At 39.6% G+C, this 12,273-nt stretch overlaps 1 protein-coding gene across 2 annotated transcripts in view; it reads right to left on the bottom strand.

Moving 5' to 3' along the window:
* NEK5 (NIMA related kinase 5) overlaps window positions 1-12,273 on the bottom strand; it is a 100,122-nt gene that overhangs the window by 82,949 nt on the left and 4,900 nt on the right. For both annotated transcript variants that reach the window (XM_010352915.2, XM_030922027.1), the window contains one exon: window positions 6,177-6,273. In XM_010352915.2, coding sequence (XP_010351217.2) covers window positions 6,177-6,273 — 97 coding nt within the window. The remainder of the gene's footprint in view (window positions 1-6,176; window positions 6,274-12,273) is intronic.

Here is a 12,273-nt window from a genome sequence, read left to right as displayed (position 1 = left end):
ACTCACTAGATTACAGGACACTCCGTTGCTATTGTCCCATCAAGGTCACCACTAGTTACTACTAGGCTCTCTAGTATGTCGAAGTACCTCTGCTCCTACCAATTGAACGGAATCTTACCAAGATCATTGTGTTTCTTCCCAAATATGTTTATTCCATTTACTCTTGTCTTTATAACAGACACTGATGAAATACGAATAGAAAATGAAAGATGTGATTATTTTCTAAAAGCTATGCTGAATATTTTGGAGGACTCAGTAAAAATGAGCAGTTTTTAAAAAAATAGCTGTTGACCTAAATGTTGATGGGATGAATGAAATATAACTGGAAAACTTCTAAAAGGATTGTGTACAGACTATCCACAAATTCTTGCTCCACATTAAAGAAAAGAAACTAAAAGTTCTAAATAAGAAGCATAGCTTATGTAAGAAAGAAAATTCAGAACGATAGTCAGTAGACTCATAATCTACCAACTATAGTTCTGAATTTTCTTGAACTGTAGTGAGTTATTCTTGTCTTTATTACATAAACTGATGAAATATGAATAGAAAATGAAAGATGTGATTATTTCTCCAAAAGCTATCCTGAATATTTTGGAGGACTCAGTAAAAGTGAGTTAAATAAATAAATAAATAAATAAATAAATAAATAAATATTGACCTAAACATTGAATGAAATGAATGAAATACAACTAGAAAATTTCTAAAAGGATTGTGGACAGATTATCCACAAACCCTGGCTCCATATTAAATAAAAGAAGCTATCCTTTGACAAATGCTTGTAATTTCCTTTAAATGTTTTTCTTTTATTTTTTCTGGCCATTTCCACTCAAAGGATGATTATGTCTTATGTTAAAATATGTTTACATAACTGCTAGGATCTAAATCTCTTTGTCTTCCCTAAATGTGTATGTTGAAATTCTAGCCCCCACAGTGATGGTATTAGGAGGTATAGGGCTTTTGGAAGGTGACTAGGTCATGAGGGTGAAGCCCACATGAATGGACTGCTGTCCAAGAGAGAACCCTCTCCGCTTCCACCATGTGAAGTCACAATGAGGCAAACCATCTATGAACCAGAAAGTGAACCCTCAGCAGATAGTGAATCTGCCTGCACCTTGATCTTGCACTTCGCAGCCTCCAGAACTGTGAGAAATAAATTTCTGCTGTTTATAAGCCACCTAGTTTATGGTATTTTGTTATAGCTGCTGGAATAGACTTATAGCTGCTAGAATAGACTAAAACAGATGATTTTCCGCTTTAACCAGCTTTCTTAATTAGCCAACCAACTACCAGCTGGGATCTTGTTAGAAAAGAAGGATTTCTATTCACTTGTTTGTCTACACTTCATTCTTTTGTATCTAAAACAGTAGTTAGCACATCAAAGGGGCTTAAATGTTTGTTGAGTGGATTCATTAAAAACAAACAAACAACAACAACAACAAAAACCAAACAAACAAAGAAAACCCTGAAGGAACACAGAACATACGAAAACATACATGCCAAAATCAGGCTTATAAGCAATTGTTAATAACATTTCCCCCTGTAGTCCCTACTAAATGCCAAACTCTCTTGCCAAATCTTTTGCTCTTCTACTCTTTAAAGTACTCTAACCAACTTTACTGTGGATATCAGCAACCTGGCAGTGTCTACCCTTGGTTGCTTCTAATTCACAAACCATGCATCTTCTTTCACATATTTCAATTTTTCCACCTCTCTTCTTTAAGAGACAGATCAACTCATTTATTAACAAACTTCTATTGAGGACATGCAAAAGCAAGGAATGCTGTGTAGGAATAAAAAACAAATAAGCTATCCATTCTACTGTTAAGGAGGCAAAGTCTAGTTGGGGAGTCCCTCAGCATTGGGTGAGAAGTGCTGTGAAGAAGACTGTAGGCTGAAGGGTGAGGAGAAAGTGCCTACAAGTCAAACTGGAGATCCAGGAAGGATTCTGAGAAGATGCTTCCTGATATGCCCTAATATCTAGAGATTGGATATTTTCAGGAATGTGTTACTTTTAGGAGAATTGATGTTTCGTATCATTGAAGCTCAGTCATTAAAAGGTCTGCCACAGCAATGAAGGGATGGCGATTTCAAAACCATGGAAGAATCAGAATAATGAAACAGAGGAGAAAGGATTTCATCTCACTTCCTTTTCACCAACCTCCAACTCACTCAACCTTTCACTGGCTTTTGGTGAAAGAAACTGACTGACTCAAAATTCATCATGACAGAGGTATCTTAAAGAAACTACTGGCCAAGTGCAGTGGCTCATGCCTGTAATCCCAGCACTTTGGGAGGCCGAGGTGGGTGGATCACCTGAGGTCAGGAATTTGAGACCAGCCTGGCCAACATAGTGAAACCCCATCTTTACTAAAAATACAAAAATTAGCCAGGTGTGGTGGCGGGCACCTGTAATCCCAGCTACTCAGGAGACTGAGGCAGGAGAATTGCTTGAACCCAGGAGGTGGAAGTGCAGTGAGCCAAGATTGCGCCATTGCACTCCAGCCTGGGTGACAGAGTGAGACTCTGTCTCAAAAAAAAGAGAAACTACTTAATGTCAATTAGCATTATCTGACTGTAAAATAAGGATTTTCCCCATTAGCCACTATTAATTTTATATTTATTGGAAGTGTCTGGAAAAATCATTTATGCTCTCACATTTTCCATCTGCTGTAAAGCTCATGGATCACTGATGCTTCAAAACAGTTGGCGGGCACTAAATAACCTTTTTATTTGTCAGGTTCCAACATTTATTAAACAATTATTCTAATTCATTCTAAAATGCACTTTTAAAAAATCAAGGGCTTGGCACAGTGGCTCTCGCCTGTAATTCCAGCACTTTGGGAGGCCAAGGCTAATGCAGGTGGATTGCTTGAACTCAGGTGTTTGAGACCAGCCTGGGCAACATGGCGAAACCCTGGCTCTATAAAGAAAAAAAATACAAAAATTAGCCAGGTGTGGGGGTGCATGCCTGTAATCCCAGTATGCGGGAGACTGAGGTGGGAGGGCCACTTAAGCCCAGAAAGTCAAGGCTGCAGTGAGCTGTAATGGTACCACTGCACTCCAGCCTGGGCAACAGAATGAGACTCTGTCTCAAAAAAAAAAAAAAAATCAAGACTGTTTCTTACAGACCTTGGCATCTTCCAATCACTTGCTGTAGACCTGGCAGGCTTAATGTTTTCACTGCCTAAATAATTTTTAGAATACCTTAACCAATTTTGTTTGCTCATATTTTCTTTTTTATGTGTGCATAAGAGTAATATAAAATAAAACTCTGTGTTTAAATAAATGTAAAAGATCTCTTTCTGGCCAGGCACAGTGCTCACAGCACTTTTGGAGGCCATGGCAGAAGGATCACTTGAGGCCAGGAGTTCAAGGCTGCAGTGAGCCATGATCCAATTACCCCAATTGCAAGTAAATGAAATCTGTAACAACCTAAATAAGCTTGGAAGAAGACCATGAGCCACAGATAACGGTTCCAACTGATACCTTGATTTCAACTAGCTGAGACTGTGGGCAGAGAATCCAGCTAAGCCAACCTCAGGCTCCTAACCTACAGAAATCAAGAGATAATAAATATGTGTTGTTGTCAAGCCACTAAATTTGTGTTCATTTGCTATGCAGTAATAGAAAACAAATACAACAGCATGGGAATTTTTGCCTGTTTTGTTTGCTGATATATCTCCAAGACTTAGAACATGCCTGGCATATAACAGACACTTAATGAATGTTTATTGATGGAATTCACATGGAATTAATTTAGTCTTAGGAAAATATCACTACATTCTCATTATTTTTCTTATGTTGCTTCAAACCAATAAAAACATCCTATTTTCTTTTTTTTTGAGACAGAGTTTCTTTCTTGTGGCCCAGGCTGGAGCGCAGTGGCTCAATCTCAGCTCACTGCAACCTTCGCCTCCCAGGTTCAAACGATGCTCCTACCTCAGCCTCCCAAGTAGCTGGGATGACAGGCGCTCACCAGCACACCTAGCTAATTTTTTTTGTATTTTCAGTAGAGACAGGGTTTCACCATGGCCAGGCTGGTCTTGAACTCCTGACCTCAGGTGATCTTCCTGCCTCGGCCTCCCAGGGTGCTGGGTTTACAGGCATGAGCAACCGCGCCCGGCCGAAAACATCCTATTTTCTATAGACAAACACTAGAGCCATGGTTCTTATGATAAGAGATAAGCCATTTGAAGGAAAGCAAGCCTTTACCTACACTCTCTAAAAGACAGAGGCTACAAGGCCCTCTGAGGCTTTTAGATAAGCTCAGTAGTTCAAGTCCCAGCAATCTGCCAAGAAAACTCAAAGGCATCACAATAGCTGTAGCTTTCCTAAACACAGGGGTGCTCTACTTAAAAAGAGTCGTAAGAAAATGTAAACTTACAGTATCAACAAACACAGCAGAGGTTATTTATACTGTAAAAATGACCCTAGTTTTGCAAAAGCTTCCAGTGGTAAACTGTCCTCAAAAATCACTCTCACATAGTATAAGGAAATATTCCAGTCTCTAAAAGTGGTCCAGTTCATTCGCTCATTCAGTAAATAGGTATTGAGCAGCCAGTGTGTGCTAGATGCCAAGGATCAAGTGGTGAGCAAAACAGATGGAGCCCCAAAATTCATTAAGTTTACTATGTAAAGGGTGACAAATATGAAACAAATTCATAATCATATAAATAGACATATGCAAGTACAACTGCTGTGGAAGAGAACCAAAGGGAGCTGTAATTTGAATTGCAAGTTCAGAAAAGGCCTGAGGATGAGCAGGAGTTAGCCAGAGAGTCACAGTAATAACCTCAAACAAAATAAAGAAGAGAAAGATCATCTTATAGCATTACCAGTAGCCAATGGACAGGAATGCAGGGCACTTTATTCAGTGGCTCTCCTTGAAAGTTATTCTATGCAACCCAATTCCAGACCATGTGTACTGTTCTGCTCCCAGGAAGACCTCAGAAGAGTCCCAAGAGCTCTTTTAAATACCCAGAAGCCAAAGAAGGGCCATACACACAGAAGTACTTTGAATGTAGTGGTTTTAATCAGGAAGGAACACAGTGCCCTGCACAGTGCACATGCTCGAGACACAGTGGCTGTATTTATTTATTGACTGACTTTAACCCAACTGATGATGCTTGAAGATACTGAGGTTAACACTTCTGCTTCATGAACTACTTATCAGTCTTAAAACAGCCCAGTGCTGGGGGCTGGGCTGGGGAATGACCCGTCATAAAACTGTCAGCACATACAGCCCTGTCACAACTTAAGACACACCTGACATACTGTAGATTTGTTTATTGTCTGTCTCTTCCCACTAGAATATAAATTTCATGAAAACTGGGATTTTCATCTGCTTTGTTCACTCTTATATTCCTGACACCTAGAACAATGCCTGGCATAGAGTAAGCACTCAGTAAGTATCAGTTCAGTGAATAAATGCTGTCTGACGGATGCCCCTTCATTTACTATTTATTTTTTACCTTTGGACTACAGTGACGGGTGGAGGCAGAATTGTATTCAGGTGTACAGAGGAAGGGAATTCCTTCCCTAAAGTTCTTCCCCTCTACATGGCAATGTGCTAGGCTATGGTGTGTGGTTGTTTGCTGGCTCTCTGTAAGAGGATTACACAAGCCCCATCTGTTGCCTAAGGATATACGGGATCTCATGTAAGCAGAGTACTCCCCCAACACACACACACAAACACACACATCCCAGCAGGACTTTGAGAGCAATAATGTGGTGAGCTCTGTGTTTTCCTCTCTTGTTTTGCTTATGAGAACAGCTGGCTCCTTATCTGAGCTGCTCCTTCAGCCTGGGACCCAGACTCAAGACCCCAGCCTACCACAGCTAGCATGTAATGTAAGTGAGAAATAGATGTGTATTATTATAGTCACTTAAATTTGGGGGTTGTTACTAGAGCAAAGAAGCTAATAAGCCAGTCATTAATTTTTTGGGAGAGTGAGAATTAAGGAGAGGCAGAAAAACAAGAAAACATAAGAAAGCTGTCTACAAAAACTTACTAGAGAGGAAATAACAAGGAGGTCTCAAGCTGCAATTTAAGTAAATGGGGAAATGACCCATTTACAAAAATTAATTTATACACAGTCTTTAGGAACAAATCTTTTTACATATGTCAATATGCCTATACTTTATAAAAATAATTAAAGAATATTAGAAAATCAAACCTTGAAATGAATTGAAGAAGGCTACAACGTTGGGATGTTTCATCTTTGCCAGAAGAATGACTTCTTTCTTTGAAGCTTCTTTTTCTTGTATGGGCATCTAAATTTCATTAAGAGACAGAGTAGTCTATAAAGGTAACTTGGTTTCAAGAACATGCTTTCTGCTCATTTCCATCTAAAATTCTCTAGGATTTCACTGGCTTTTAATGTCACTTTGAAAATGATCTTTCAATGGCAGGAAACATTTCTAGAATTAGCAGAGTACCCTACATCACATCAATGGTTTGTCGACAATCATCATCAAGAAAATAAATATTTCTGGTGAAGTTTTGCTGTATTAAAAGTTGGACTGGTGGTACTGTGTTCATTATCTAGCCATATGGAGCCATATTTTAATATCTATCTTTCAGTAGCAAAGGAATTCTTCATAAAAATGCAACATTCCAGGAGCAATCACTGCTGAGAAAAAACAAATGCAATCTAAAAAAAGAAAACGTGTCATATCCCACAGAAATCAGGCCAGTAAAATTTTGTATTAAGATGACTACATTTTTCATTTTCAAATAAAAATTGTCTTTCATGACTTCATTTTAGAAGTATTTGGATGTACTTCTTGTTCTACTTATCATCTACAGATAATACTTTCCAAGGGGTTTGGTGCCAGTATCAGTGGCCACACCTCGTTTCTACTTCTCTTCCTCACTCTTGATACTTTGCTGACTTGTCATTTTTACCCTGACTTCCAGCCCCTGACTGCCCCGCCTTTCTGATGTCCATGGGGCCTCCACCCATTAGAGGTCTTCAACATTGGCCAAATTTCTCATTCTCATTTAAGACGTAAGAATTTTTTAAAAATTAATATTCTCAATTCTAGCTTCCCTACATCTCAGCTGAAGGATCCTTCAGTAAGGATCCTTCTAAGCTTCAGTGTTTCCTGCCCCAATTTAAATTGTATAGTCAGTACATAGGCGTTTCAAAACAAAAACAGCTGAATTACTCCTATCAGCTGGATAGATTTAGCAACTAAAAAAGTCCTAACTACTATTTATTCAAAAGAATATATAAACAAAATTAAAAGGCAAACAAAAGGTTAGGTTACAATATTTGTACCATATATGACAAATATATTTATAATAATATAAAAATTGATGGCAAATAATTTTTAAAAAGGCAAACACCCAAACAGAAAAATAGCAAAGTACACGAATAGTCAACTCAAAAAAAAACAAGAGAAATAAAAATGGCTGATAGAAAAAATATTCAATCTCATGCAGTAACCAAAGGAATAAAAACTAAAGCAAAATTTGGCTGGGTGTGTGGTAGCTCACGCCTGTAATCCCAGCACTTTGGGAAGCCAAGGCAGGCAGATCATTTGAGGCCAGGAGTTCAAGACCAGCCTGGCCAACACGGCAAAAACCCTGTCTCTACTAAAAATACAAAAAAGTAGTCAGGCGTGGTGGCACACACCTGTGGTCCCAGTTACTTGGGAGGCTGAGGCAGGAGAATGTCTTGAACCTGGGAGGTGGAGGCTGCAGTAAGCCAAAATCATGCCACTGCACTCCAGCCTGGGTGACAGGTAAGACTCCATCCTTAAAAAAAAAAAAGAAAAAAAAAAAGGAATAAAAACTAAAATGTAATATAGTATTTCATGTATGAAATTGGCAAAGATGAAAAGAATGTCAATAACCACTATTGACCAGAAAGCAGCAAAATGGACACTCATTTATTTCTGGTAAAAGAACACAAATTCATAAAATCCTTCTGGGAAGGCAGTTTTACAATATAATATGAATCTTTAAAATGTTCATTTTTTGGGGGGGTCTGTATCCTGATGAAGAAATGTTCCTTTTTAAAAAAATTTTTTTAAGACAAAGTATTGCTCTATCAGCCAAGCTGGAGTGCAGAGGCATGATCTTGGCTCACTGCAGCCTCTGCCCACTGAGCCCAAGTGATCCTTCCACCTCAGCCTCCTGAGTAGCTGGGACCACAGGCAAGCACCACCATGCCCGGCTAATTTTTTGTATTTTTAGTAGAGATAGGGTCTCACCATGTTACCCAGGCTGGTCTCGAACTCCTGTCCTCAAGTGATCCAGCTGCCTCAGCCTCCCAAAGTGCTGGGATTACAGGCATGAGGGAAATGTTCCTATTTTTGACTTACTAATTCTTCTAGAAATTTATCCAAAGAAGATAATAAAAGTGTACAGAAGAGTTCTCATACAAAAGACTTTGTTACAGTGTTTTATTGCTAGTTTTTAAGTTACTCTAATAACGCATGCTTGTTTTAAGTCAAATAGAAGTGAATAAGGTAAAAGTGAAACTTCCCTCTTTCTTTCTCATCTAGCCCACAGATGAAAACCCACAGGTGGTAACCTTACTCTTAATGGCAAAAACGCAATTACTTTTGTGCCAACCTAATACTATGTTCCCTAGGGATAACTGTTGTTAATAGAGCTTTTTAATTCATGCACATATAGGTAAGCATATATACATAGTTTTGTTTAATAAAAATGAATTATACTTTACATATTAAATATTATTGAATCGTAGCCAAAAAACTAACCAAACAATTTAATTATCTGAAAATAGAAAAAGAGTTAAATAAATTACAGGGGCTGTTTTGCTAGGTTTTTCTTTTTTTTTTTTTTAAGACAGAGTTCTGCTATGTTGTCTAAGCTGGATTTTAACTCCTGGGGTCAAGGGATCCTCCCAACTCATCCTCCAGAATAGCTGGGACTACAGGCACCATGCCCAGCTAAATTGTTATTTTTAACCTGCTACCACTTTAATGCTATGCAGTCATTAAAAATAAAGGGAGGTGGGCCGGGCACGGTGGCTCAAGCCTGTAATCCCAGCACTTTGGGAGGCCGAGACGGGCGGATCACGAGGTCAGGAGATCGAGACCATCCTGGCTAATACGGTGAAACCCTGTCTCTATTTAAAAATACAAAAAACTAGCCGGGCGACGAGGCGGGCGCCTGTAGTCCCAGCTACTCGGGAGGCTGAGGCAGGAGAATGGCGTAAACCCGGGAGGCGGAGCTTGCAGTGAGCTGAGATCCGGCCACTGCACTCCAGCCTGGGTGGCAGAGCAAGACTCCGTCTCAAATAAATAAATAAATAAATAAATAAATAAATAAATAAATAAATAAAAAATAAAGGGAGGCAACGTATTATCATGGAAAGAGCAGAGAAAGACTTCGATGGATCTGCTGAGTACTGTGCATCCTGAAGCTAACTGCTTAACCTCTTTAGCCTCAGCTCTTTCACTTGTACAGTGAGAGTAATGAGAGCTACCTTTCAGAGTGGTTGTGAAGATTAAATTGAGTTGATATATATAATAAAACATTCACGATGGTGTGACATACAATGGACACCCTGTAGGTAGTCCCTTCATCATTAGTGTGAACATTTAATATCATTATATGACAACATTATATAAAAATATTGAATGAGACGAGGAAATGTTCAAAATATATTGCTAATAAAAAAACTGTTACAAAAGAGTATATCCAGGCCGGGTGTGGTGGCTCACGCCTGTAATCCTAGCACTTTGGGAGGCCGAGGTGGGCAGATCACGAGGTCAGGAGTTCCAGACCAGTCTGGCCAACATAGTGAAATCCTGTCTCTATTAAAAATACAAAAATTAGCTAGACACGGTGGCTGAGGCAGGAGAATCGTTTGAACCTGGGAGGCAGAAGCTGCAGTGAGCCGAGACTACGCCACTGCACTCCAGTCTGGGCGACAGAGCAAGACTCCGTCTCAAAAAAAAAGAGTATATCCACCATGACACCAATCATTCTAATAACTTATATATTTATACATTAAAAATAGTCCAGAGAGAAATTCAGCAAAATGTTCATAGTGATTAAGAAAGAGGTTATATGCTATTTTTATTTTCCTCTAAATGGTCTTATTTTCCCCTTTGGTTCCTTTCAAAATTTCTACAATGAACATTTTTATTTTCATAATTAAGGAAAGATAAAACACTTCTATTTGAGCCCAGAAGGAAAAGAACACGCTTGATAATGGTAGGATGATAACAGAAAATATTAGCTTTTTGGTACCTGTAAGAAAATAAGCAATTTAGTTCTGGGGTCTAGTGTAGGGAGTAGGGAGGCATTAGAGAGAAGAAATAGAAATTTCTTTAGATAAGAAGTAATGAAAAACTACATGAGAGTAGACAGGAAGAAAGAAGTAATAAATGTTAATATTGTGACACAGATGTTACAGGTAAATTCGACAACATAAAGAGATATGGGAAAACAGGAATAATTAGGTCTAATATAAGATTCTACTTATTTACGGCATGGTGACAAGGGTAGTTCATGAGTGAAGTGATGAAACAATTGGTGCTCTATTACAAAACTATAGTCAATTTTTGATTCTACTAAAGAATGGGAGAGATGCTCTGAAATGAAGTAATGTACATTTTTATTTTTTTTATTTTTTATTTTTTATTTTTTTTAATTTTTTTTTTATTTTTTTTATTTTTTTTTTGAGACGGAGTCTTGCTCTGCCACCCAGGCTGGAGTGCAGTGGCCGGATCTCAGCTCACTGCAAGCTCCGCCTCCTGGGTTTACGCCATTCTCCTGCCTCAGCCTCCCGAGTAGCTGGGACTACAGGCGCCTGCCTCGTCGCCCGGCTAGTTTTTTGTATTTTTAAGTAGAGACAGGGTTTCACCGTATTAGCCAGGATGGTCTCGATCTCCTGACCTCGTGATCCGCCCGTCTCGGCCTCCCAAAGTGCTGGGATTACAGGCTTGAGCCACCGCTCCCGGCCGTAATGTACATTTTTATAGAGATTCACCTCTCAAATATTTTCTCCTTACATAGAATTAAAATGGTTTTATAATTCCTGAGTACATACCAGCTTTGCAATAGAGCAAGAGGGCCAGAAAGCATCTGTCCAGTGAATCATCTATCCAATAAGAAGTTATTGAATATCTTCTGGCACCAAGCATTATTATTAGGTGCTGTGTGGAATACCAGCACGAAACGCACATGGACTCAGTCCTCACAGAACATGTTATGGCTAAATAAGGAGGAGAAGGCACAAAATAAACAGCCAAAGCATGTCCAGAAAGAAAGCAGTCAGTACTATAACAGAGGTTCCAATAAAAGTTATGCAAGTTTACAGAGAAAGAGAAATTCTTTAGGGTGGGAGGATTCTGGAGGTATGGTGGAACTCAGCCTTGAACAAGTGGGATCCTGATGCTGGGAGATCAGCAGGCAAGGACCTTGGGAGAGGCAAGCCCGTAAGCAAATGCAGAGGCTGGAGTGGGGGAAAAAAAAGTAGGGTATGTGATAGGAGCCGTAATTTTGGAGCAAATCAGAGAGGGTCTCGAAACTTCTCTGAAGAATGAAACAATATAAAAGCACAAGGCAGACCAGGCACAGTGGCTCACACTTGCAATCCCAGCACTTTGGGAGGCCAAAGCAGGAGGATCACTTGAGGCCAGCCTGGGCAACATAACAAGATCTTGTCTCTAAAAAAATTCAAAATTAGCTGGGTGGGTGGCGCATGCTTGCAGTCCTAGCTACTCAGGAGGCTAAGGCAGGAGGATGGCTTGTTCGAGGTTACAGTGAGCTATGATGATGCCACTGCACTCCTGCCTGGGCAACAGAATGAAGCCCTGTCTAAAAAAAAAAAAAGAAAAAAGAAAGAAAGAAAGAAAGGAAAGAAAGGAAAGAAAAGAAAGAAAGGAAGAAAGGAAGAAAGGAAGAAAGGAAGAAAGAGAAAGGAAAGGAAAGGAAAGGAAAGGAAAGGAAAGGAAAGGAAAGGAAAGGAAAGGAAAGGAAAAAGGAAAGGAAAAAGGAAAGGAAAAAGGAAAGGAAAAAGGAAAGGAAAAAGGAAAGGAAAAAGGAAAGGAAAGGAAGAACGAACAAGGCAGGCCGGGCGCGGTGGCTCAAGCCTGTAATCCCAGCACTTTGGGAGGCCGAGACGGGCGGATCACGAGGTCAGGAAATCGAGACCACCCTGGCTAACACAGTGAAACCCCGTCTCTACCAAAAATACAGAAAATTAGCCAGATGTGATGGCAGGTGTTTGTAGTCCCACCTACTCGGGAGGCTGAGGCAGGAGAATGGTGTGAACCTGGGAGGCA

The sequence above is a fragment of the Rhinopithecus roxellana genome, chromosome 18, assembly GCF_007565055.1.
Source record: "Rhinopithecus roxellana isolate Shanxi Qingling chromosome 18, ASM756505v1, whole genome shotgun sequence".
NCBI lineage: Eukaryota > Metazoa > Chordata > Mammalia > Primates > Cercopithecidae > Rhinopithecus > Rhinopithecus roxellana.
The sequence above is the reverse complement of the archived record's forward strand: the minus strand, read 5'-3'. Positions and strand labels throughout refer to the sequence as shown.